Source organism: Vanellus vanellus (genome assembly GCF_965231255.1).
Source record: "Vanellus vanellus genome assembly, chromosome: 11".
Lineage (NCBI taxonomy): Eukaryota > Metazoa > Chordata > Aves > Charadriiformes > Charadriidae > Vanellus > Vanellus vanellus.
Genome location: NC_138916.1, coordinates 4,387,291 through 4,410,970, shown reverse-complemented (window position 1 = coordinate 4,410,970; position 23,680 = coordinate 4,387,291). Strand labels below are relative to the sequence as shown.

The window sequence follows — 23,680 nt, the reverse complement described above, 5'->3', positions numbered from 1 at the left end:
GCTGTGACAGCAAAGCTGGCTCCAGTTCTTTCCTCTGTTCTCTGCTAATTGTTTTGACCCTCTATTGTAAAAGCTCTTTGTGGGTATGCACTATAAACTAGATGACTGAAACGGCCCAGGTTAAAAACAATCCTAATGAAAATACAGTGGAAGTACAGCTTGTCATTATCCAGATGATCTAGCATCAGTCAAGCGTGTTTTCAGCACGTCTGCAAAACTGCCTATATAAAATCTGATGTCTAAAAAGCATTCGCTGCTGCAACCACCACAGAAAAGTGTAAGAGACACTGCTTGTTACACAGAGGCGATGTATTCATCAATACATGTTTAAAACATTCCCAAATCCAAACGGATGACATGCGAGGGCAACACAGTTTATAGGTTAATCAGAAGTTATAACAGCCACAATACCTCTTTTTCCAGAATACGTGAGATCTCTCCTAAAGTCCTGTCCAGAGCAGAAACCTTGTTGTTCCCCAACGAACAGCCATCCTGCATTTGGAGGTGCTTTAAAAGGTCTTTTGCTAATCGCTGTAACCTTCAACATTAAACAGAAAACAAAGAGCTATTAAAGCAAAAACTCTCCTGATTATGTAAACTTTTGTCTTCTTAATGAAATTCTGCTAATTGAAACAATCAATTTCAGGGAAATGGCATAGAAATAACGTAAACAGTACAGCCATAAAGGTGCTGCTTTATTAGCTACATGTTTGTTTCTGTTGTTGTTCAATAATTTCCCTATTCTCCCGCCACAGTTTATCCTGCTAGTTTTTTGCCATCTTCATTTTCAACATGGTTTCATCTTCCTTTTCTTCCATCATTCAATCTTTTCCACCCACTTAGCTGAGTAGTTCACTCTTGAGATGAGTAAGGGAAATAGAACAGCAGACTACTTGGCTAATTTCTTATAGGCATCATAAAAGAAATGGCTCTTTAGGGTTATGTGAATAAGTGAAAAGTAGTGACTTTGCAGACTACCTCAAAAAGGGCATTTTATTAATGAGGGTCAGTAATGAAGCCAAAATGCAGAGGTGGGAGAGATGCAGACACACGTGGGTTAGGATTCATTTCGGTTTTACACATCTACATCTGGGCTATTCACCTATGCTCTCCTGCTGGGCAGTGAGGAGAAATATGCAGTTCCAAGGCCCCATTCGTCTCAGCCTAAGGTCTAAAATAAAACAGTCCAAACACACTCGTAATGTATCCTTCTTTGCCCTGAACGTGAAGTCAGTAACTAGCTCAGATGTAGACTTGTACATCTGTAGATGCCTTAATGCAGACGATACGAATGCTAACCAGAGTCCCTTAGCTGGAGACCGAGAGAAGCAGGGAGCAAATATCGTTCAGCACTTGCCGTGAATTTGTCTACCGTTGCCTTAATACCTGCGACCGGCTGCTCTTAATGACAGGCTCTGCGTTTGGTGGACCTTTGGTTTGATCTATTGAGCCATTCGTACTGAAAGCGGGACGAAGCTGGTAACCGAGCAGCATGAGTGGGTGCAATACTGTGACTAGAAGCAAACACAGCTCCATAGGAAGAAAACGATAGGGGAAGGGTACCAATGCTTATCATAAAATGGGAGATCATCAGTGTAGAAGGGGCGGAAAACATTCACAAAGTGACCACAGAGTAAGGACTAAGAGAAAATTATATTAACTAGTCTCCGAGAGGCGAGAAAGGAGATGGAATGTACCACAATAGTCATGTGTATTAAAAAAAAAAAAAAAGAATATCCATTTGTGGCAAGAATAGAGTTTCCACGTTATCAATAGGAAACAGGTACTCTGTACCCTTGTCTTTGAAAAAAATAAGAGCTTTTGTAAAAGGTTTCAAGAGTCTCTGAAAATACACATATGCTTTTAAAGTACAAAGTAAAACGATCTGCAGAATTTTGTGTCTTGGACCTCCTATCATCTGGTCAGCTGAATCCACTAATACTCAGCCAGGACTTTTCTGTGACAAGAAAAATAAAGGGAGATTACATCCTGATGAGACTTTCTGCACTGCTATTTCCTCTGTGGAAAATGAGGTTGGAGGAAACCTCTCTCTAACCCAGTAAGCCACGAGCTAAAATGGGAAAGAAAATTAAAAGCCAAAACACAAATAACTGCAGGACTTGGACAGTAAATCAGATGACCACTAACGCCACTGAGCATACGGAGTGGACTGCAGCACCAACGAAAAGCCGAATTCCTGCAGTGGAGGCAGATGATCTAGAAGCAGACTATTCCAGGTATTCTCATAGAATGTGATTTAGAATGGCTATTGCCTTGGCAATATCCTAAGGCATTCAGCAAAAATAAAGGCTGCCTCACTTCGAAACATCTACCAAATTCCATCATTAAAGCATATACAGAGCTCTGAAAAAACCCACCACACTATATTGTCACTTCATCTGACAGAAGAGAGCAAGACGGGTTTCCACGTGCTTCATTTAACATCAGAGGAATGGAATTCAACCAGGATTAACCACAGAGGCTGAAGAAAGGGACCTTCCTAATCTACATCAGGCATCAGCGTACAAAATGCGTAACATTTATCAGAATGCTACTCACAAGGACTCAAGTAGAAAATAATCATATCACATTCTAACTTCTGTTGACAAACTCCCTTTCTTTCTCTTCAGTCTATAAAGATGCTACATAAGTTAGATGACACGTCCAGTTAAAAAAAAAAAAAAAAAAAAAAGCGCTGTACAACACTAACTCTCAAGGAAAAGCTTCCAGCTTTCCATTTCTTCTAAAAGTCTTCATGGCCAATTTTACCAAAATTCAAACTTCCTAAGTATGTGTTCAGCATCATACAGTGAGAAACACGAAGAATAAATTTTCAGTTCTGCCGCATTAAAGAACTACCTCTTACATCCTCATGTCCTACTGTATGTTGGTCATCGGCCAAAACAAGGTAACGTATGCTACGGGATCACATGAGGAAGAGAAGGGAAATAAAAACTCTCTCCTCCCACTGAGTGAACCTCAGAGACATTATTTTAATTTAATATCCTTTACACTGACTTCTTGGCAGCGTCAGAGAAGTAAGAATAATTTCAGGACTGTTTCAAAGGATTAGAAATCTACGCAAGATGACTTGTGCTCGGATATAGAATTTATCATTGCCATGAACGGACTTGGAGAAAGAGAACTCTTTGTACATATTGTACTCCTTGTACGCTCTTTGTACGCACTGCAGATTAATACAGCGTGGTGTCAACACCTGATCCAGTGACTATGTGGAAATACCGTTGAGTCCAAATCCAAACAGTTCAAGGCAATTATTTAATCTTCGTTCTGTCCCCAATCTGCACTCCTCCAATGTACTGGGCTGTACAGGGAATGATTAACTGAAAATTTACAGGGCCAAATAAAAGGGAAAGTTACAGTGAATATCTTTTCCTCTAAAGTTATATACATCTCACTAATTAAGATTTTAGTATTGCCCACAAACAGATAATTCAGAATGCAGAACAAATATCGTAAAGGACATAAGGCACTGATTGGTCTTGGAAAGTTACCGTAACGAAAACGTTAATAAATAGTATGTTCAGCAAATACATTATCTGATCTTTTTGCACTGCAAATGGGAAAATGACGGATATTCATATTAAAGTTTTATATAGCAAATATATAAACAAAATTTTAAAAAAAGTATTGTATGAATTAAAGGTTTCTTTTTAGAGCGGGCTAAATATTTTTAGCAGGTTTAATATATTTTATAAGCTAAAGGAAAAAGATCTCTATTAATATTTATAGGCCACATTTCATCTCAAGAAAAAAAGCCTTGAAATAGTAACATCAATGTATTTCAGCACTTCCACGTTTAAATCTGTGATTTCTTGGCCGTGCACTGAATGTATGGAAGGAAGGATTAGTACGACTGGGCACAGCGCTGGATGGGTGCAGTTCCTGTATGGAAGGAGCGGTTACTCCTCCCGTCTGCTCCTGCCGAGGGTGGCCCGACGCCAGCCGGACACACAGCCCCAATTCTTCCTGCCGCAGCCTGTGCCTGGAGAGAACTGAGAAAGTCTGTGGCAGTTCCTGCCCGGCCTGAAACAGGGAGTTATGCTGTATCGTCTCAAAGCAACGTACAGCCCCTGCACTATTCTATACTGTCTGCAGTAAAAGTTAATATACGTGGTGGCAGGAGGCATACTCCCAGCGCTCTAGGTGCACAATGGAAATCACCATTCCACAGCTTGAAACTGCTAGACGTGAAACATCTAAATCTGCAGCTTCACACACCTTCTTTAGGTTTTGAAACGGAGGCTGCCTGAAAATGATGAAAAATGCCTATAAAGATTATTTTCTGAATTTATGTATTTGAATGCCTGTAAGAATGTTCTAGCAATTCTCTGAGGAGGAAATCTACCATCCACCCAATCATAAAGCAGGTATTTATCTTTCTTTTTTAAGTGCAATTGAATTTTATTTTATTTACGCTCAGCTCTTCTGTAGTTCACATAGCTGTCTGGAAACTACATTTTGCACAAATACTTCCAGCTGCAGAGATTATCTGATCTTTTTCCAGTAATCAGTATTCGGTATAGTATCTTCTAACTGGCCTAACTGGACCCTAGCCTACCACACCAAGAAAACCTACAAGATAAGTTTATCCTGTGAATGCACTGATATACCATAAGGAAAATAAGAAAGAACTGTATTGTTAAAGGCATTTAGCCTGGAGCCTCTGCAAGAACAAACTTCACACTACACTCTCATCTTTTCTCCAGCAGACTCTTACAGGAAATAATTTTTCATTTCCTAACTCTCCTCTTTTTGTGCTCCAGTTATTTTTCAGGATAACAGTGGTTCCCGTTTCCACACTATCCGAAATCTCCCTTTATATAGTTGTGTTTGCTTTTTGTTTTGTTTTGTTTTTTTTTTAAAAAAGGGTAAGCAAACAAACAATTAAGTGAAAAAAAAAACAATTCCTTCTTGCATGAGGAGAGACTGGCTAAAGTATTAATTAGGAGGTTAATTTTTTTTTCCCCCTGCAATCCTGCTAACTCCCTTTAGGCATGTGGCATTCTTTCATTACCTGACTTTCCCTGCTTGTATTAAAGGATGACAATTCCACTTTGCTACCTGCAGATTGCTTTAACACTGAAATATGTCCTTTAGATTAGAAGATACTAAGTAGATGTAATAAATACTCTCACTTTGTGAATACGTTTTCCTTCCCTTTCAAAAATGTGCTCTGACGGCCACCCAAGAACGCTGCGATCAGAAATAGCCATCACCAACACACACCTTTTGAGAGGCTGGACGCTAAACGATGACATTCAGATCAGTTCCCAGGGAATACGGACTAATACTACAAATCCATCAATAGTCCACCAGCATTTATAAAATGACCTAAGTGCCACCAGTGAGCAGCCAGTTAATGCACAGTGGAGAGAGGCCAAGGAGCAACCGCCTGGCTGCTCCCAGGTGAGAACGGCTGTAGTCCTTTTCCTTCAAAGTCCCTCTTGTCACATGAAGTAGTTCAGAGAGCAAAATACCTACCAAATAAGGCAGCATTTGGAATTCCCCCCCCCCCACCCCCCCCAAGTGAGGGACTAAATTTTTTTTTAATAGATACCAAAAAGAAAAAAAAAATCTGTTACAGACATCTTCTAAAAAAGAACTACTTAAAGCCTTTCACAATCCCACTCAGGAAACAGAGTCAGCACTCTGGAACTGAGAAAGGTATACATACCATGTCTGTCAAAGCAGGGCAAACCCTGTCTGCTTATTGATATTAGTGTATTACCAGTGTCAAGCTTAGAAAGCACTCGGATCAGTGCTTCCTTAGAGCAAAAGGTTTTATAAATCTGCAAACCATAAACTAACAAGAACTACTGAAACAACCTATCAGCTGCAGCAGGAAATCAGTGGTCTCGTAATATTAAGGTGGCTTAATCTTAAAGGTGATCTAAAAAGGCTTTTTACCTGCCAAAGACTAATTCTGGGTTCTGTCTTTCTTCTGTAACAACTGACAACATGACTAAGAACTAAAATCAGATAAGACATTGCATTCCATAAATGGTTTTAGTTGTTCGCAAAGACACAATCAGTTTGGGAGGAGAAGAGGGAGTAGAGAAACGTGACATAAGCAAGGAAGCACAAGAGCAAGTTATATTTAATGATTTAATTCTAAGACACATTTGCTGCTGTTAAGTGAATAAATAAGTCTACCGATTGTGTCGCATTTTAAATGGAATTAAAAAAAAACCTTTTCATTTTTAAATTCCATAGTCCACTAAGTTAAATAGTATGTTCTGTTCATTAGCATACTTCGACTCCAATCTGAATACCTCACATCTTCCTTTACAGTACACAAAAAGTACTGGTATTTGTTTTGACACAAAGAACACATTTAGCGCACTCAGTTTTTACTCGCTTCATTCTGTGACGTAACTTTTCTCAAGAACTTTGCAGATCTCCCGAGAGCGTGTGTCGGATAGCTGTTACACCTCCTAGTATTGGCAAGAGTTTGCGCTCTCTCAGCCAGGTACAGTAGCAGTTAATATTAGCTCCTGGTACAGTACACTGTGTTCTGGCTAAAAAGCCAATAATCTAACTATTTTCATAGCTCCTCAATGTAATAATGCTCCAGTGGAGACCTCCCACTGTTTGATTCTTTCAGCTGATTCTTCCTCCTACTGTTCTTGGTTAAGTAGGATCCTGTACTTAGTTCTGTTTAAAAGGTGTTTTCCTATTAATTTTTCCTGTATTAAGAATGTGTTTTTCCATGTAAATATATACGGTCTGGGCTAAAACTCTTGCCTCAAGAAATTTCTTCTCCTCCTGCCCTTTCCTTTAAAGGGAGAGATAAAACTACCCTTCCTTATCTTCTTTCAATTTTTTAATGTTTTCTGTCAAATAAAAAAAAAATTTAATAAACTGGGCTTGTGGTTGACTCACAGACAGTCCCCTATTTCTTCTTAGTCAGTTCGCCCTTGAGCTCCCATTGCTATCCCCTCTATATCAAAGCAGCTTGCAAACATTTGAGCCCTGATGGTAGGTAAAAAGTTGTGTTGTTTTGGAAATAACTGTAACTACGATATCTGAAACTATGTTCTAAAAATTTAGATGTAAGCATCTGCTAGATCACTAGATGTCTACATGAAGACTGCAAAAGATATCTCCCAGAAAAACTGTGATGAAAGTGGCCATCACACTGGTTCACATCTAAAAGGGTACAGCCCTGACCGAGACAATAAAGGATGAAAATAAGAAAGCAGATGGAACAAAAGACTCTGCCAGAAAGCACGCTAGCATTTCATTAACTAAAGAGAAACGAAAATGGCAAATTCAGAATCAGTCAAGAGATTACAAAAAAAAAAAAAAATCATCAATCTGAGTTTCTGTTGAACTGCAATTGAGACACAATTACATCACTGATAAACAGAAGTCAGAAACAAACAAAATTAGAAGCACTACAGCTTATCAGTATTTTCAGAGTCACTCAAACACCCCACATTTCTCCCTAATTTTTTATTTTCTGGTAGCAAAGAAAAGCAAAACACAGGAGCTACAAATCTAAAAGTCTTAATCTGCCATGAAACTAATCTTGAAAATTGAAGTGCTGATTATTAAGAATCGAAGCCAACAACAGAACCTTCTTCCCCAATGTGTTTATGCAGGTGTGCCATCTGGTGGAGATGTTTCATTTTCTTATGTCAAACCTCAGTGATGGATTTTTATTATTTTAAAATACATACTGAGATTGAGCAGCAGGTTTTTAAACTACTGGAAAGACTATGTGAAAGACAAGGCGTACAGGCTAGTTGTATATCCAACCAAGGAAGCCTAACAGCAAGGATCTGAACATCTTAACCAGCACTTAAGTGTTAAAAATGCTACCTTCGAGTACATCAGCAGTTTAGGAGGGATAGAGGCAACCACAAAACATACAGGGTCTGGTACAGGTTATTAGCTCAGTCTGAAGACAAATATCCCCAACCTGGAAAGCAGTTGCAATTTTAGGGTGAAGGTACTTGAATCCAACAGTTGAGACACCACAGCCTCTTGACTGACCTACCACAGACTTGTGAGCACAACTGTAAGAAAGGCACGCCATCTGCCCACCGGCCGTTTAACAACGAACTGTAAATGGATGTCTCAGGAACGTTAAGAACAGGACCCTCTTTACTAATCCTCTTTACTAATCTGTTTCTTGTCACCATTCGCAGCTTAGGAATCTCTTGGGCTGGATGAAGTTCCCTAGAACTGCAGTAATGCAGGTAAACTTTTAGCAACTGCGTGATTTTTGTCAGGGAGTTCCATACACCTCATTGCACACCGCATGAAGAATCACTGCCTTTGGTTTCTTTTGAACCTGGCACCATCTTCGTTCTGTGCTCCCTCATGCCGGTACCAGGAAGGACAGCAACCAACCAACATTCATCTTTTCCATGCCGTTTACGACCTTGTAGACCTCTGTAACATATCCCCATTACAACTTCCTCCCATAAGCATGTTTTTTTCTCCAGAATGAGAAGTAGTAGTTTACTTAATCTCAAATATAGAATTTATATCAGAAATAATTACTGATTTCCCTTCCTGCCTTCTCTGAACCTTGAACAATCTTAGCACATCTTCTCTGAGATGACAAACCAGAATTGCACCCAGTATCCAAAAGATGTAGATGACGCAGGCATTTGTACACAATGGTGTTCTGGTTTTGCTCCTTTCTAAATAATTTTAACAAAGGATTTCCTTTATCTGCTAAGAGTACTGCGCTGATGTTTTCTTGAAACTACCTATCACTTCTGTAAGTTCAAAGCCCACACTTTGAAGATATAATTGAGTTCTGCCTTCACCCTCCATTGTGTAGCACTTAATATACACGGGATTTCACCTGCCATTTTACTGCTGAGTCGCTCACTCTCTTTGAAACTATCACTCAGTAACAGTTTTTGTCCCTGCTATTCTGAATATCTTTGCATCATCATCATCAAACTGCGTCATCTCACTGCTTGCCCTCTTTTTCCAAGTCAGTTGTGAATATGTTGAACATCATCGGGCTGCAGAACTCTACTGGTAACCTCGCAGCTCTGCAAGGACTGATCATATACTCCATTTCTTTTTGGTTTTTTAACTGATTTTCTGATGCTACAGCTATATAGTTTCTTTTAAAAGCTTTGGTGAGAAACCTTGTCAAAAGCTTTTTGGAAATCCAAATATTCTGCATCTTCTGCCAACCAGTTTCAATGGAATCAGAAAGCAAAAGCTGAGCAATTTTCAGTTTCAAACTGAGGAGGAGGAATTTGTCAGTGATATTAGGTCCCATTTTAATCTTACCATCCACTGTTTTCATCTGTGCCTTATCCTAGACAATAGAAAGGTCTATTCTTTAAAAAGCTCAGTGCCAGATTAAGACATCTGCGCATTAAAATATCTGTGCTTTCACCATATGAACCTTTGTTTCTGCCCAAATGGAGGCCAAAGATAAGATTTTCAGTCCAAAACCTCAAGTGCTGAATTTTCACCATCAGTCTTGAAGTACAAAGCTGGAACCTTCTTGCTTCCAGGTAAGAAAAGGACGAGCATATGTTCTCTTTACTATTAAAAATCACATGTTTTAAGATATACAGTGCCTTCAGGAAAAATTGCATTTATAAGGTCTGACCGTTTGTATTAGAACCTGATCTGCAATTCAAGATGGCAATATGCCCCATATTGAGTGGGAACCTTACCACACTTGCTCCAGTGGAAATTTCAGAAGCCCTTCTGCTACAGATAGGGGAAAAAAGTGTATGTCTGAAATATATAAAGTTAAATGCTTACTTGGCTTTAAATGGGGAATCAGAGACAGCATTTTTTGCTTCCATCAAACTCTCGTATTCCTTTGCCCTGAAGGAGAAAAATATTCATTATTACTGACTGTTGCCTAAAGCGTACAATATGTTAGACCAGCAAGATAATTCTAACCCTTGGGTTTTTTCTGTTTCATAGTAGTGCACACCATTTCTGTCAATTCTGCCCTGTCATAATCCGTACTGATGCGTAACTATTGGCCATTAACAATTTACAATTAACATTACTACTTCAGAATAACATCAGTGCACAAATGGCATATTTACGTTGACTTTCCAAACGGTAGAAAATGGTACAAGTGATATATACAACCACAGTAACCTACTGCCTATTATAAAATTATCACATTCAAGTGATGAAAATATTAGTAATTTAGACACGTAATGCAGATCAGAAGATTACTACAACATAGAGATTATAACTAACATAAATGATGTTATATTTACGGTTCAGGAGTATTTTTTATGTAACTAATGACTGTATCTTAACATAATGAACCTGGGTAGGCATACAGCATAGAAGTAAATACCCCCAGGAATGAATGTTTTACTGCTGGAAATAGAAACACAAACTTCTTTAGTCCCTTAAAAGTATTATTTACACTGGCCGAATGCCAAAAAGTAGGAAGAGGGAGACAGGCCTTTTTTTTTTTTCCCTACTGCTTGTTTTGACTCCAGCCAGCCCCTGCCAAAAGGTGAAAATCATCACCAGCTCATCAACCAAAACAGGATGCGCAGTGGTAATCATACACAGGCAAGGTAAAACTAATCCAGACACTACAGTGATGCAGAAAAATTCAATTCTCGGACAGAGTCCTGTGATGAAGAAATATCCAGCAGGCAGTAAAAGAATTTAGCCGTCAAAAACATTTGATTCATTAAAACTGCTCTTTCGATTTTTATTCTGAAATGAAGACTTCACAGATGCAACGCGGATCTCTAGAGACTTCAGGGAGATCCGCCGTTCACGCCTCTTGAGGTTGTGTTCTCAGATGAACAAGACAGCATCGTTCATGGCTTAGAAAATTCTTCAAAAAACCGCACATACACCTGAAGGAAACTTAACTGGCACACTGGACTAAATCTGCCATCAGGCACGTGATCTGTTCATCTCTACCAAGAGCAGCCGTAACAAGCCCCAGAGGGAACTGCCAAAAGCCCCTCAGGACAGCAGTAGGAAAAAGACTGCCTCAGGGCAACTTTCCCCCATAAAAATGGCGTTTCCTGTTAATTTTCAAGGTATTCTGAATACTAATTGCTGTCAGTTGACATTCTTGCCAACTTTACAAATGTCCAATTGTTTTTTTCAACTCTAAGATTTTGACAGTGGCTTCCAATGGGAAATGTGGTTCATTGCTGCGCTGCAAAAAAATGATTTAGTAAAGATTTAATTGCTGTTATTTCTCTTGGATACATTCACTAAATGTTTCTTTATAATTTTCTGTTCACCCAAGTGGATCAAGCTTTCCAAAGCAACACAAATTTTCCCCCAGCTTGCTTAACCTAGACAACTTGTGCTACAGGCAAATATTGTTACATTACCACTAGCTCTGATTTGTGGATCATTAATAAAGCTATTAATCACAACTGAATTTAGTATTAAACATGAAGGCGAGATTCCTTTATTAACCTTTTGCCTTCTTTCCTGCCTCTTCGCCAGAAACAACACAATTCAGCTTTGAGTTTTGTACAGACAAGTCAGTCAACCGTGAACGATCACCTAAAATATCTGTTACCAAACGGACATGACTGGAGTGCTTTAAACCCATTGCAAAGCGTACCTCAACTGGATACGCTCCCTAGCCGGTAGCTACACCTCGACTGCTGGAGGTTCGCTTTCAGCACGCCTCCTTTTGCCACGCGCCTACCAAAAGTATTCTTCTGCCAGCAGCACATACATGTTTAACCTGAGATAATTTACTTAGCTATATATCAGTTGTTACTATAGCACCAGTTTAATGGCTTAGGGTTATAAATATAATTAATAAGACTAACAAAACTTCTCAACGTATCTAATAACCCATTGATCACAATCTGTCCCCTCATTCACCTTTGCCCTTCATTGCTTTGATATTGTAATAGTGATTTAAGATCTAGAAACTCAGGAGTGCAACAGGAACCTATTTGGAGGCAGTTGCTTATTTTTTTCAAGTTTAACATACCACAGCTTCCTAGAAATGGAAACGAATGTATAATTTCAAGTCTTGAGGTATAAGGGGGGTTGTTATAACTGTTTCTTTTCCTAGAGAAGAGGAATAGTTGCAAATATGTACCAAAACGTGGGTTGTAGATAACCCGCTAACACCTGTGAAACTACGTGAATTACTGACATCAAACACTCTTCAGCTTCAAACCATCCCCAACAAATTAACTACTAAGTATTAAGTAGGTTTTGAGTTGATTTTGAGCAGTAAAATCCCAGCCATCTGGTGGTAGTACTGTCCAGATTGTTGGCAAACATAGTAGACAATACCTAAATTATTTCATTTAGTATTTCATATCGTAATTCTGAGGTTATTGCTTTAATTGCTTTAGCCGCGTAACTTAAGATAATCCTCTTCCATTTTCTGAACATGGAAAACCTCCCCACCTTACCAGTAATAAGCTTAGATGCAGGAACATCCAGGCAGTATTTGTCATTACTATGCCCATTACTATTACTCAAGTGTCAATTATAGTAACTGTAGAAGACTGGCAAGACTCGCGTGGCTAAAATTAATTTCCCAAATGGATTTTTCTCCCCCCTCTCATCAATTTTTTGTTTGAAATTTCATGGAATAACCCTTGCTTCATATCACCACTGGACATTTTTATTAGCAAGTCTTTTGTGTTAACATTAGAAAACTCATGGTGAAATCTTCAATTTAATTCTGTTATCTTCAAGGACAGTCATCCCATTGAAGAATTTAGACACCCTTTAAAACTAAAACCAAGCTTAATGAACATGAATTTCACATCTTGCCAATATAACTCCTCTTAGATTTTGAAACTTTCAGTGTATTTTTCAACCGTATAGCACCTCTGAAAATGATGCCCCTTTATTACTGTTTTAATTATAATTTTTGATGATGAATATGCTGACTCACCCAACAGTCTGACACATAAGAATTCAAAACGTTCTGGAAAAGTTTTTCAACTATCAGTGCCAATGAATTATTATTTGAGCTTGTAATAATCTGACAAATCTTTGACAAATTCAACAGAGCAGCTCTTGAGAAAGAATTAAAATTGGACAGAATAATTGCATTAAATCAACAGGTAATATTAATAACACTGCATCTCAAGCAATCGCAAACCTGGAATATGTTACCCAGTTTCAACAGTGTGTTCCAATGTGGTATTCACGTGGCAGATTTGCTCAACCAAAGATGAAAACAATCAGAAACAGTAATACATTGTAAAAGTATTGTGTTTTTGAAGACTAATGTGCCATTATGAGCATTATTATGAGTTAATAAAACATCTCATCTTTACTGTAGCTCTAAAAATCCGTTCAGGTGTATTTCTCTTATTTGTAACCCTTTTTGCTTAAAACAAGGCAGAGAAAACACGTAACAATGATTCTTACCTTCTGAGAAGTGTTTTTAGAGAGAAATGCAAAGATAGGTTCTAATAATTAAGTATTAACCTCAGCTGGGGACTATTCAGCTGTAAGGACTGACACTGCCAGCTCATGATACAGTGCTGTCCTGCATATCATACTGATTTGCAGATGTCACTTTTTAGACTAATAACAAATTGCAGGTCTGACAACTCACTTTCCATTTTAAGATATTTTTAACTTACATTTTGTTGTGACAGGCAACAAAAAATGATTAAATTTAGTCATGGGATTTGACACTACAGCAGGCTGACTTCTATTTGTTGATTACTATTGATTTTCTTTGATACTTCATTTAAAAATCAATAGCTAGAAAGAAAAATAGGCATGGTTTACACAAATTTAAACATGCTATTGTATGCTAGAAGAGGCTCCAGTTTTGGCAGGGCACTGGCATCCAATTATGAGAAAAGCTCTTAACAGGTGAAACCAAGGGCTCCAGATCGATATTCAGTTTTCTTTCTCAATCAGAGAAAGTGGCCATAAATTAGGCTCATCAGTGTTATTTTCAAGACACTCCCAAAGCAAATAATTTTCATTTTTTTTTTCAGCCTTCCACTGCACTCATACTAAAGGACAAAAGGTAAAGTTTAGAACAAAACTTAAAGAAAAAAAAATTATAAAGAAATTTGTACTACCTGGAGTTCATCCGTGCCTTTAGCTTTTTGGCTTTCTTTTTAGTTTTTTGTTTCTCCTCTCCATCTTTTAGGGGTTCCACAGGAACAGAACTCTCAATCACAATATCCACAATGTACTTTTTCAATGACAGGTGTTCCTGCAGAAAATATTGAAATAATATTTAATCTCACAGTACGTGATGGACGTTATAGGTTATCTTCCCAGGAAACAGCAGTGGCAAACAAAAGATTAAGAAAATGAAAAATTTTAAAATAAATTTTGGGAAAGAGATTTTTTCACACTGGAGAGAACACATCATGGGTATTTTGTAATAAGGGAGAATAATTCTTGAGAGAAGTAAAGGCGAATAAATATTGTCCCTCATTTTCAAGAAACTGTTACTTAACAAGTATGAACTCCAAGTTGACATCCTCTCCTTCTTCCAGCTGCCTTTTGCAGCTACATGAAACCAATGCCCTGCCCTAACAACATAACTCATTATATTAAATGAACTAATACTGGGTTATGATTTTAACTCTTCATGAAAATCTAAACCTGTCTTAACTTTTGTTAAAATACACTCAAATTATTTACTGCTTACAATGTTACGATTTATTAATGGAAACATCACTTTTTCTCTCACATTAGCAAGTTTGCATTTAAGTAAAATATTGGTAAAATCTCAGCTGCCCACAGAAAAAGCATTTTAATTATTAAATAGTACAGTCTTTACATAATGGCATGCAAGAAAAGGGAATGTGATTACATCACCTGATTTTAAATAAATGCTGTGTACCAAGATTTAAAAAAAATGTTTCAAAAATTTTCCCGTGTCCTCAAAATTACTTTCAGTGACAGTACAGACTACCCCAGTACAGTTCAAGGTCTACCTTTAAAATGAACATTTATCATTTAGAGGTATAACCAACAAAGGTATAACCAACAAAGGTATAACCAACAAAGGTATAACCAACAAAGGTATAACCAACAAAGGTATAACCAACAAAGGTATAACCAACAAAGGTATAACCAACAAAGGTATTCCCCTAATATTCCCCTAATTTTGATTGACGTACGCTATCCATGAACGGACATGTAGGTGCTTGGAACAACTCCAATGACCAGTGGACTATCCAGAAACTAGACATGCAAACACCCCCCCCCAAAAAAAAAAAATCCCAAAGCCAAACAAACCACCAAACCCCCCCCAGCTTCTAAACTGTTGACTGCCTTATTTTTCCTTAGCTCTCTCAAGTTAGAAATTTACTCAAAGTACTCTATGCAGCAAGTTAGATTTCAACAACCAAGAAGGATTTCTACTCGAGTGCCCCTTCTAAACTTACTTTACAATCTGACCGTGCATAACTGAATTTAACCTTCTCTGAACTATCAATGTACTTCAGACCCTTTCTTGTCAGCGCAAGAAACAAATTTAATCAACACAACTTTAAAAGTGATCCACTTAAACCACTAGAATGCCCACAATTAGTCTACTTAGCGTGAAAAATATGTGCAACCTGATGTTCTGCGTGATCCAGCAACGTCCTCCTACAATACTAAAAGTCTAACAGACACATTCACACTACTGAAATCTCTCATACAAATACCTCAATGCTACAAGTGGCACCGTATCTCCATATTGCATTATGGCTGCTTGTTCAACCACCAATTGTTCATTTCTACAAATAACAACAAACAACTAGTTTAATGCCAGTTATTAGAACGTATCTACCCCATTTTTAATATACTGAGGGTTATATTTGTTTTCTTACAGAATACTGGACACATTATGAAGCACAGGTCACCACTGCTTATTAGGATAATTTATCCTTGAAAACAATTCGTGCCACAATCAGATGTGGTTATTCCTTCCTTTTTGGTAAGTGTCCTTAAAATTCAAAGTAGAAGTGTTAAAAAATTTATACGTAGTGTTTTCCAGAATATAACCTATTATTTTTCACTGATTCAGGAAAATATTATGCCTGTTGAAAACAAAATAAATCTCTCTGAAATTTCCTGGAAAAAGACCATTTAGTTTTTATAAATCACTGCTGCATGATATAACCTAGCAATAAATATTTGGTCAAAATAGTAATTGAAATGTCTTATCTTCAGTCATATGAATGCAAAACGAATACTGACTTAATATTAGACACGAGGAATCGAGCATAATAATCTAAGCAAATTCTAGAAGTAACGCTGACTTTAACTTTGCTACACTGCCTACCCTGTACAACGCCCAGTACACCTGAGCATTTTTTCCCCCAAGTAGTTCAAACCACGGATATTGCTGTATCCACATGTAACGTAATTCTAACAGATTTTTGTAAGCATTCTCCCCTCCCCCTCCTTCCTTAATAGTGTCCATTTAATTTTAGCAAGAAGTCCTTAAAGGAAAACTTTCTTGAAGTATCTCAAAAGGCCTGCCTGAACAGTACAAGACTAGCAAAATATTTTGGCGAGTTAGTTCTTAACCAATCCGTAGTAGCACAGAACATAAACCATCCCAGTGCTGGTTATGAAACCCCAGTTCAGAGAGATGTATACCTCAACACCCATTGAAAAATAGCCTTTCCCTTAAACTTTCTTCTAAAAACCAGAAACCCAGGATGAAACTTCACAAGAAACCGACGGTCTCGAGTTCTTCAATGTTAAGAAAGAAAGGACTTCTCCAGAACAGACCACGAGGCTACTGCTGCTTTGCTACCAAGCTGCAGGGTACTTAACCTGTGACATTCGGTGGGCGCTCAGTTATTAAAAGACAACAACAACAACAACTCATTATTTCAGGGGGATTTGATATGTACTTCCCTGCTTTCCAAACTCAACTCGTACACCCTAGCACTGTAATTTACCTCACGTCTTACGAGTGAGATGAAGCACTTGTAATTTACCAAACTAACAAGGACTACTACTGTCATTCTACATCTTTGTTCCACAGTGAAACTGGTTTTTTTGGTTCATCAGATCTTCAAACTATTTACTATATCCTTCCAAGTGACAGAAGAGCAAAGTGAAGTGAACACTGCGCTTTGGAATGGACACCACCAGACGAAAGGGGTCGACCATATCCACCCAGGTGCCGGCAGCCTGCCGTCCTCCCGCCGCGCAACTGCAACCGCCAACAGGGCGGCGGGCTTCTGCTCACCAGACACGAGCGAGACAAAGCCTTGTATGCCCTTCGCAGACACTCGTGCCTTCTTCCTACTCTTATCTGTGGTGTAGCAGACAGAACTACAGGGTTCAACAAGCACATTCAGCTATCGGCCCGCGAGGCCTTGCCGTCAGTAGCCCACAGGATGGTTTCAAACCATTTTGTTCACACGAACTCCAGCGCCTTCCTGAACGACGTTTCTCAGAGTTCTCCGCTTTCACGTGTGGCAGTTTGGATTGACATCAGCCTTCACACACACAGCTCATTAAAGTAAGGCTGGAGTAACAACCCCGTGTGACAAAGCCCGGCCCCTTCTGAAGGCAGAGGTCAAAGGGCAGGATTAGCGCAGCAGATCTACGCCACTCCGGTGTGAAACAAGTATCACTCCCAGCGTGGGACTGAGTGAGGACTGAGACCTGAGGATAGCTGCTGCTACGCTATGCTATGCTTTAGAGCAGCGTAAAAATATTTATTCCCCTGTTTTATTAAGCTCCTACTAGTTATCTGGGGAAAAAAAAAGTTTTTAAATCCACCCAGTCACACTGATGTACAATATGTCCAATCCTTTAAATAATTCCATTAATGATAATTTTACTTGCACGACCATTGGCTGGACAGCTTAACACACTGAAAAAGGAGTTGCTGTTAAGGATATGAAAGCGAGTGAAGCCAGTGCAGTGTTTAGAAAGTAAACTTGTTTCACCTTCTGAATACTTTTATTTAAGCAATAATGTATTAATTGCATTTCATTTTTTTTGATTTCTAATAAAGGTAATGCAGGGGAACTGGGTAATGCAGTCACTCCTTGAAAGCCGTTTACTTTTTATTATTTTTTTTCTATAAATAAATGCTAAATGCAGTAAGAATTATTAAGACTAATTTACTCTCTCCATAGAGGTATTCTGGGGTTTGTTTTTACAACAATGTGAAGGGCCCGATTCTGTGCAATGTTGAGCACATTCTGACCGATAATCCCCCACGTGCTCAGATATTAATAAACCATCAGATCTTTGGAGACTTTTGGCCATTATGAATGCAAAGCATCACTAAGGAAAGGCTCTTTTCTAATGAAAGCTTCTGCTGTAGATCTGTATTCATACCTACCAAAAATCTTCATTGCAGTTTCAGTTTCTATTCTAGAGATCTCAATTTTAGCTGCACAATTTCTCAAAAGCTTTGTTTTAAAGATTGACATATGACAAAAGACGTATGTAGGACAAAACCAACAACATTACTAACACAATACTTTTTATCTCCGGATGGAAATAGCACCAGCTGTGATAGTCATTACATATCAGATTTCTGCCATCGTTTTTCATACTTGATAACTCATCCTTTAAGTTGCACATCTGAGACCAAGTATGTCACAAAATAAGGTATCAACTTTCACAAAGACAGCAGAATCTGTGCCACAGAGAGCAGTTGGTCTGTACTACACTGGGATGTACAGCTGCAAAATGTGGAAACAAGAATTGAATGGTCATCTGTATATATTCCTCTATATATTCTCCGATGGTGATGGCTCAGTGATGCGTTCGAGTAGAAATACTTTTGCCATTTCTCTCCAGTGTTATTTACGTGCATTGACCAAAAAGTAGAAGTTGTTTTTAACAACCACAAGGTAATACCGAACCTGTTTCTCAGAGGGAGACTGGCTCTTGCTGAAAAAGCCTACCTAACGTAAAAGTAACCTGGTAAATATATACAATTTGATTCTGTATAGACACATCTTGTCATCCGAGATATTTAAAAATCAAGCCATATATAATTTTTATATAACACTCAAGACATTTTTATAGAATCATAGAACAATCTAGGTTGGAAGGGACCTTGAAGATCATTGAGTCCCACCATCAACCTAACAGTGCCAAAACCACCACTAAACCATGTCCCTCAGCACCACATCTACCCACATCTTTTAAATACCGCCAGGGATGGCAACTCCACCACTTCCCTGGGCAGCCTGTTCCATTGCTTGATAACCCTTTCAGTGGAGAAATTTTTCCTAATATCTCATCTAAACCTCCCTGGCACAACTTGAGGCCATTTAGAACAACTGAAATAAATTTCCTGTACAAGTTTCAGTGCTTCATTTACAAGCAAGGTGATAGGAAATGACATTAAATGCACACGTAAATCTGCAGCCATAACAAAGCCAACAAGATAGAAATGAGATTATTCACATAAAACGTCTTTGCTTTCCCTCTCTTCTCCCTCCAAACTCAACTGTTCTGACTTTTAGTCCCTGAGAATCCTGAAGGTTTCCAAAAGCAACAGATGGGCCCCATCTACAAACTACATGAGGAACCCAGTTGCAAAACCCATTATAGCTAAAACTAATAAGGTCACCCATGAAGTCACATTCTTGCTGGTTATTGCCTAGTCCCATTCAACTGCCTGAAACAGAAAAACTACCCAGTTCATTTCCTATCTTGAAGTTGATTATTTTAGTTGACTAAGCACTTCTTATAACCAAGTTTTTCCTCCATACGCTGAATGACACCCCTTTTTCTTGTTTATATCCATGTTTATATTACAAGGATTACAGCATTACTATTAATATTCTCTGAAATTAATATTCTATTAATATTCTCTGAAAAAAGCAAATTTTTCAGGCTCCAGAACAAACATAATTGCAAAAGTTTTCCACGAAAAGTGTAGCAAATACTACAAAATGCTGAAATGCTATACAGTTGAGTACAGTCCACTTCAGTTTGGATGAGGAAAACCATACCATAAACTGGATTCTGAACCTCGGTAATCTATATAAAATATAACATCTGGAGAATACATTTCCTAATCGAAACCCTCTCTCTTCACACAATACCCATTCACAAGACCAATCCTCTTGACTAGGTCTCCCCATTTGATGTCCTGATTACCGCCACAACATCCACCATTGCTGCAATCCACATCCACTGCGACGTATCTGACCTTGACAGATTAAATGTTGGATGTGTAAGTATTTATCAAACCAGAAGACAACTGCAAAATTATTTTCCTACCCAGTCTCTTCAGCTATGACTCTTGGCCCTCTATATTACATATGAGCAACTACTCATTTCACTACTCAGCAAATATTTATAGCGACACTATTAAATTGTGATGTAAAGCGCGCCAAACAGAATTCTGCCCAACAAAATTTCCTCATTCTAAAATTAGGAGTGAGCATAACACAAATACGTTTTTCCCTTTCCCTTCTTTTTAAGTATTGCCTCTTTATGAATTCTGGCTGGGGCAAGATTGCACAGGTAGGACAATATTGCAGTAAAGCATCTGTATTCGCTCAAGCTGAGAAGAAAAATCACAGCCTGGCATTTGTTGCCGTAGGGCAGTCTTAACTTAAGATCCTCTGTTCTCTTGTGCGCACATTGCTCCTTGCTGGCTCTCATGAAGCACAATATTCCTCCTAACACGTAGTGGTAACAGCCAGGGAAGGAAGGCTCTGAAAGTCCTCCAGCCTGAAGCCAGTCTGTCGCTGGCAGGAGCGGCCAGGATCATCACCTAGTATATCAAGTATTTTCTGCCGCTTTCTGTAAGCTCTGGAGGGTCCTGCGCTAGCACAAAGCGGCACTGGAGTGAAATCCTACTGTCTAGCAACAGGCGTGACCCTTCCAACCTATAGTCCATTTTATACAGCATGGGACACAGTGCTTCATTTGCTACATTTTCATTATGTATAAGCTAACCAATTCACAGAAGTGGAAAACCCTTCTGGCTATCAGACCTTCACCCAAAAAAATGAGCCAAAATGACCTTCTTGGAATCTGAGAATTTTATAGTTGTTTTTTTTTTTTTCCCCTCTATTATTTTTCATTTTCATTCCCTTCTCTATTTCTGGATTCTGGCCAGAACTGAAGCAGAAGTGCCAGAATACCGTAAGACTGGTTATTCTTGTTATTTTTGTATTCTTTCCAACCTTGAATCCTCAAGTTTGGAAAGAAAAGGCATTCTTACAAGTTTTCTAACCCAATTCTGCAGACCAAGGCAACCTGAAAAATATCTGACTCTAACTATTAATCTAAATTCCATCTTCAGAACTTCCGAACACTTGTTTTTACTTGCCCTCTCATATCAGCATTAAAATAATAAACACAAGGATAATTATAAAGAAGTATTTGTAGTAGCTTATATCACATAACTGCTGTCATTCATTTACCATTTTAATAAAAATATTAATAGCAAACTCAATATTTTGCATAAACATAAGGTACATAAGGAATATATTCTAGCAAATCAAGAGGTAACTATTCTGAAACCTACATATATCTTTTGGATTAAAATCTTTACCTGTTTCAAAATAAACGATATCTTGTAACTGCAGAAAATAATTAAAAAATATTTTTTCAATATTTATTACCAATGTCAGGAATAACCGTTTCTTACTTGTATATAATCACTTAAGGGAGATACTCGCCAAATTTTAAAGAGGTTTCTAAGGTTCAAGTCTAAATCATGTTACCACAGGAATATTTGTTCATGATTTTATTACATGTTTCAACAAAACTCCTCAGTATTTTATTTTTTTCCTCATAGCCTAGGACAATATTTAATATGGAAAACAGATGCCGAAGCAGACTATGAGCTATATCAAATACAAAATTCAATTTTCAACATTATAACCAATGACAGCTTGAAATACAAATGGTCATTAATGCTTAAAGATAGAGAGATCAAATGTTTGTGATCAAATACTGTTTTAATACCACAAGCAATGATCCACTCCAAAATATGGAGAAGATTCAAAATAAGGAAGGTGTTTACTTGTTACCACTAGTAAGAGTTATTACAAGTGCTTCGTACACACAAAAAAAAACCATAAAGGATATTCAATTATTATTTTCTCAAAATCAAGACTTTAATTGTGCTGGAACGTACTTTAGAAGATGAGTGTAGAGCATTAAAAAACTTCTATTATTCATTCAAAACTGAAGATTGACCTTTGATTGTAAAAGTAGTTTTTCCTTCACTATTTGAATTGAATTAAGCTTTCATTTTTTAAATGAGGGACTAATACTGCTTTTTAGCATACCCAAACAAAGTACTACTTTTACAGCTATTACTGACTGCAGCTTTAGTCACCTACATTCAATGGTACAACAGCCTGCCAACTAAGATGAATCGCAAATAATATTCTGAATAGTAGGTTCAGATATTTCTTGGGATTTTTAATATCCTCCCTTTTCCCACTTGTGCCTGCAAAACGTGGGAACAGAAGGCAAAGTAAAGCTGTTTCTTCTGCGAGAATCAGAATTCTGTGTGCTGGACATCGAAAGCATCACCCCGCAATTAGGGCAGAAAGCGGGAAGGCACTGACGTTATCAGCCGGCGGCAAGAGCAAGCAAACGAAAGGGGGAAATGAGAGTGCAGTTGGCCCTGCCAGCAGTAGTTTTTCTTACCGGCTGTGAATATTTAAGATATCCAAGCCAAAAGGAGGAAGGCTGCAACTGTTGGCAATGATCTATCACAATTAAGGGCACAGCCAATAAACAATTAATCATCTACATTTTTGCCAGGAGAAACAACACGTTATAATATATTAAAAGTAAGAAGCTATTGCTGCTAAAGTACAAAAAATTAGAATTGATGTATAGAATACCGAGAGACCTTCTGCAAACTGCATCGTGGATTAAACTTTGTAATTACATGATTGTTCATGACAGCTTCTTCTAGGACAAGTGCATTCACAGTAGAATTACGGACCCAGAGTTCCTGTGCTCAAAGGACCGCAGGTATCCAACAGATATGAAACATATATAAACAAAAATGGACCACAGATGCTTGGCTTTATTCCATTCCTCCAGCAACACACAACCCCTCTAAAAAAATCCTCTCTTCCTCAGGGGAAAAAAAAAAAAAAAATCCAGGGAAAGCAAACTCAACTGGAACCTGAGGCTTTATTGGGATGGGGAGTTCTTATTTGCAAGTGATTTACAGGTTGCTTCCACTGAGCAATAGAGAAGAAAAATGGGCTACTGTTGGAAAAAATAATCAGATGCCAAGAAAAAAAAAAGAATTTACAATGAAGTCTGTATTCTGTGGATAAAAGAAACAAGAATATTTTTCAATATATGACCAAACCATATGCATCACTCCATCACCCAGAAATTATTTAAGTATTATATACCACCAGAGCTGAGTCAAGACCATCTCCTCATACTGTAATGGTCACAGCTGATCGGTCAAATGGCAACAGATGTTTGAAAGAGACTGGAGTGCAAACATACACCAGAAGACGACCAAGGCTGCAGACCTCAGGCACACAGAGTTTGTAGGTGAAAAAAAATCAGACTCCCACGAAACCCTTAGTCCAGAGCCTTGAATAATCAAACACAAGAGAAGACCTTAAAACGGAATGCTAAGGACTTTCATTACTGAAAATGGAAATTAGTGAAAATTGGAATAGAGACAGCTAAAAACACACTTGGCAACACAATACAAGTAGACATGTACCACACACATGAATGTTCAACAAGAAAAAAAAGAACTATTGGTCTTGCATAA

The 23,680-nt window shown here is 38.1% G+C and overlaps 1 protein-coding gene across 1 annotated transcript in view; it reads right to left on the bottom strand.

Moving 5' to 3' along the window:
• The window catches only part of SCAPER (S-phase cyclin A associated protein in the ER), a 135,451-nt gene that overhangs the window by 76,042 nt on the left and 35,729 nt on the right, over window positions 1-23,680 (bottom strand). Inside the window, exons 16-18 of the mRNA XM_082488793.1 lie at window positions 14,043-14,179; window positions 9,775-9,840; window positions 412-538 (exon numbers count right to left, since the gene is read on the bottom strand). Of these exons, the coding sequence (XP_082344919.1) occupies window positions 412-538; window positions 9,775-9,840; window positions 14,043-14,179 (330 nt within the window). The remainder of the gene's footprint in view (window positions 1-411; window positions 539-9,774; window positions 9,841-14,042; window positions 14,180-23,680) is intronic.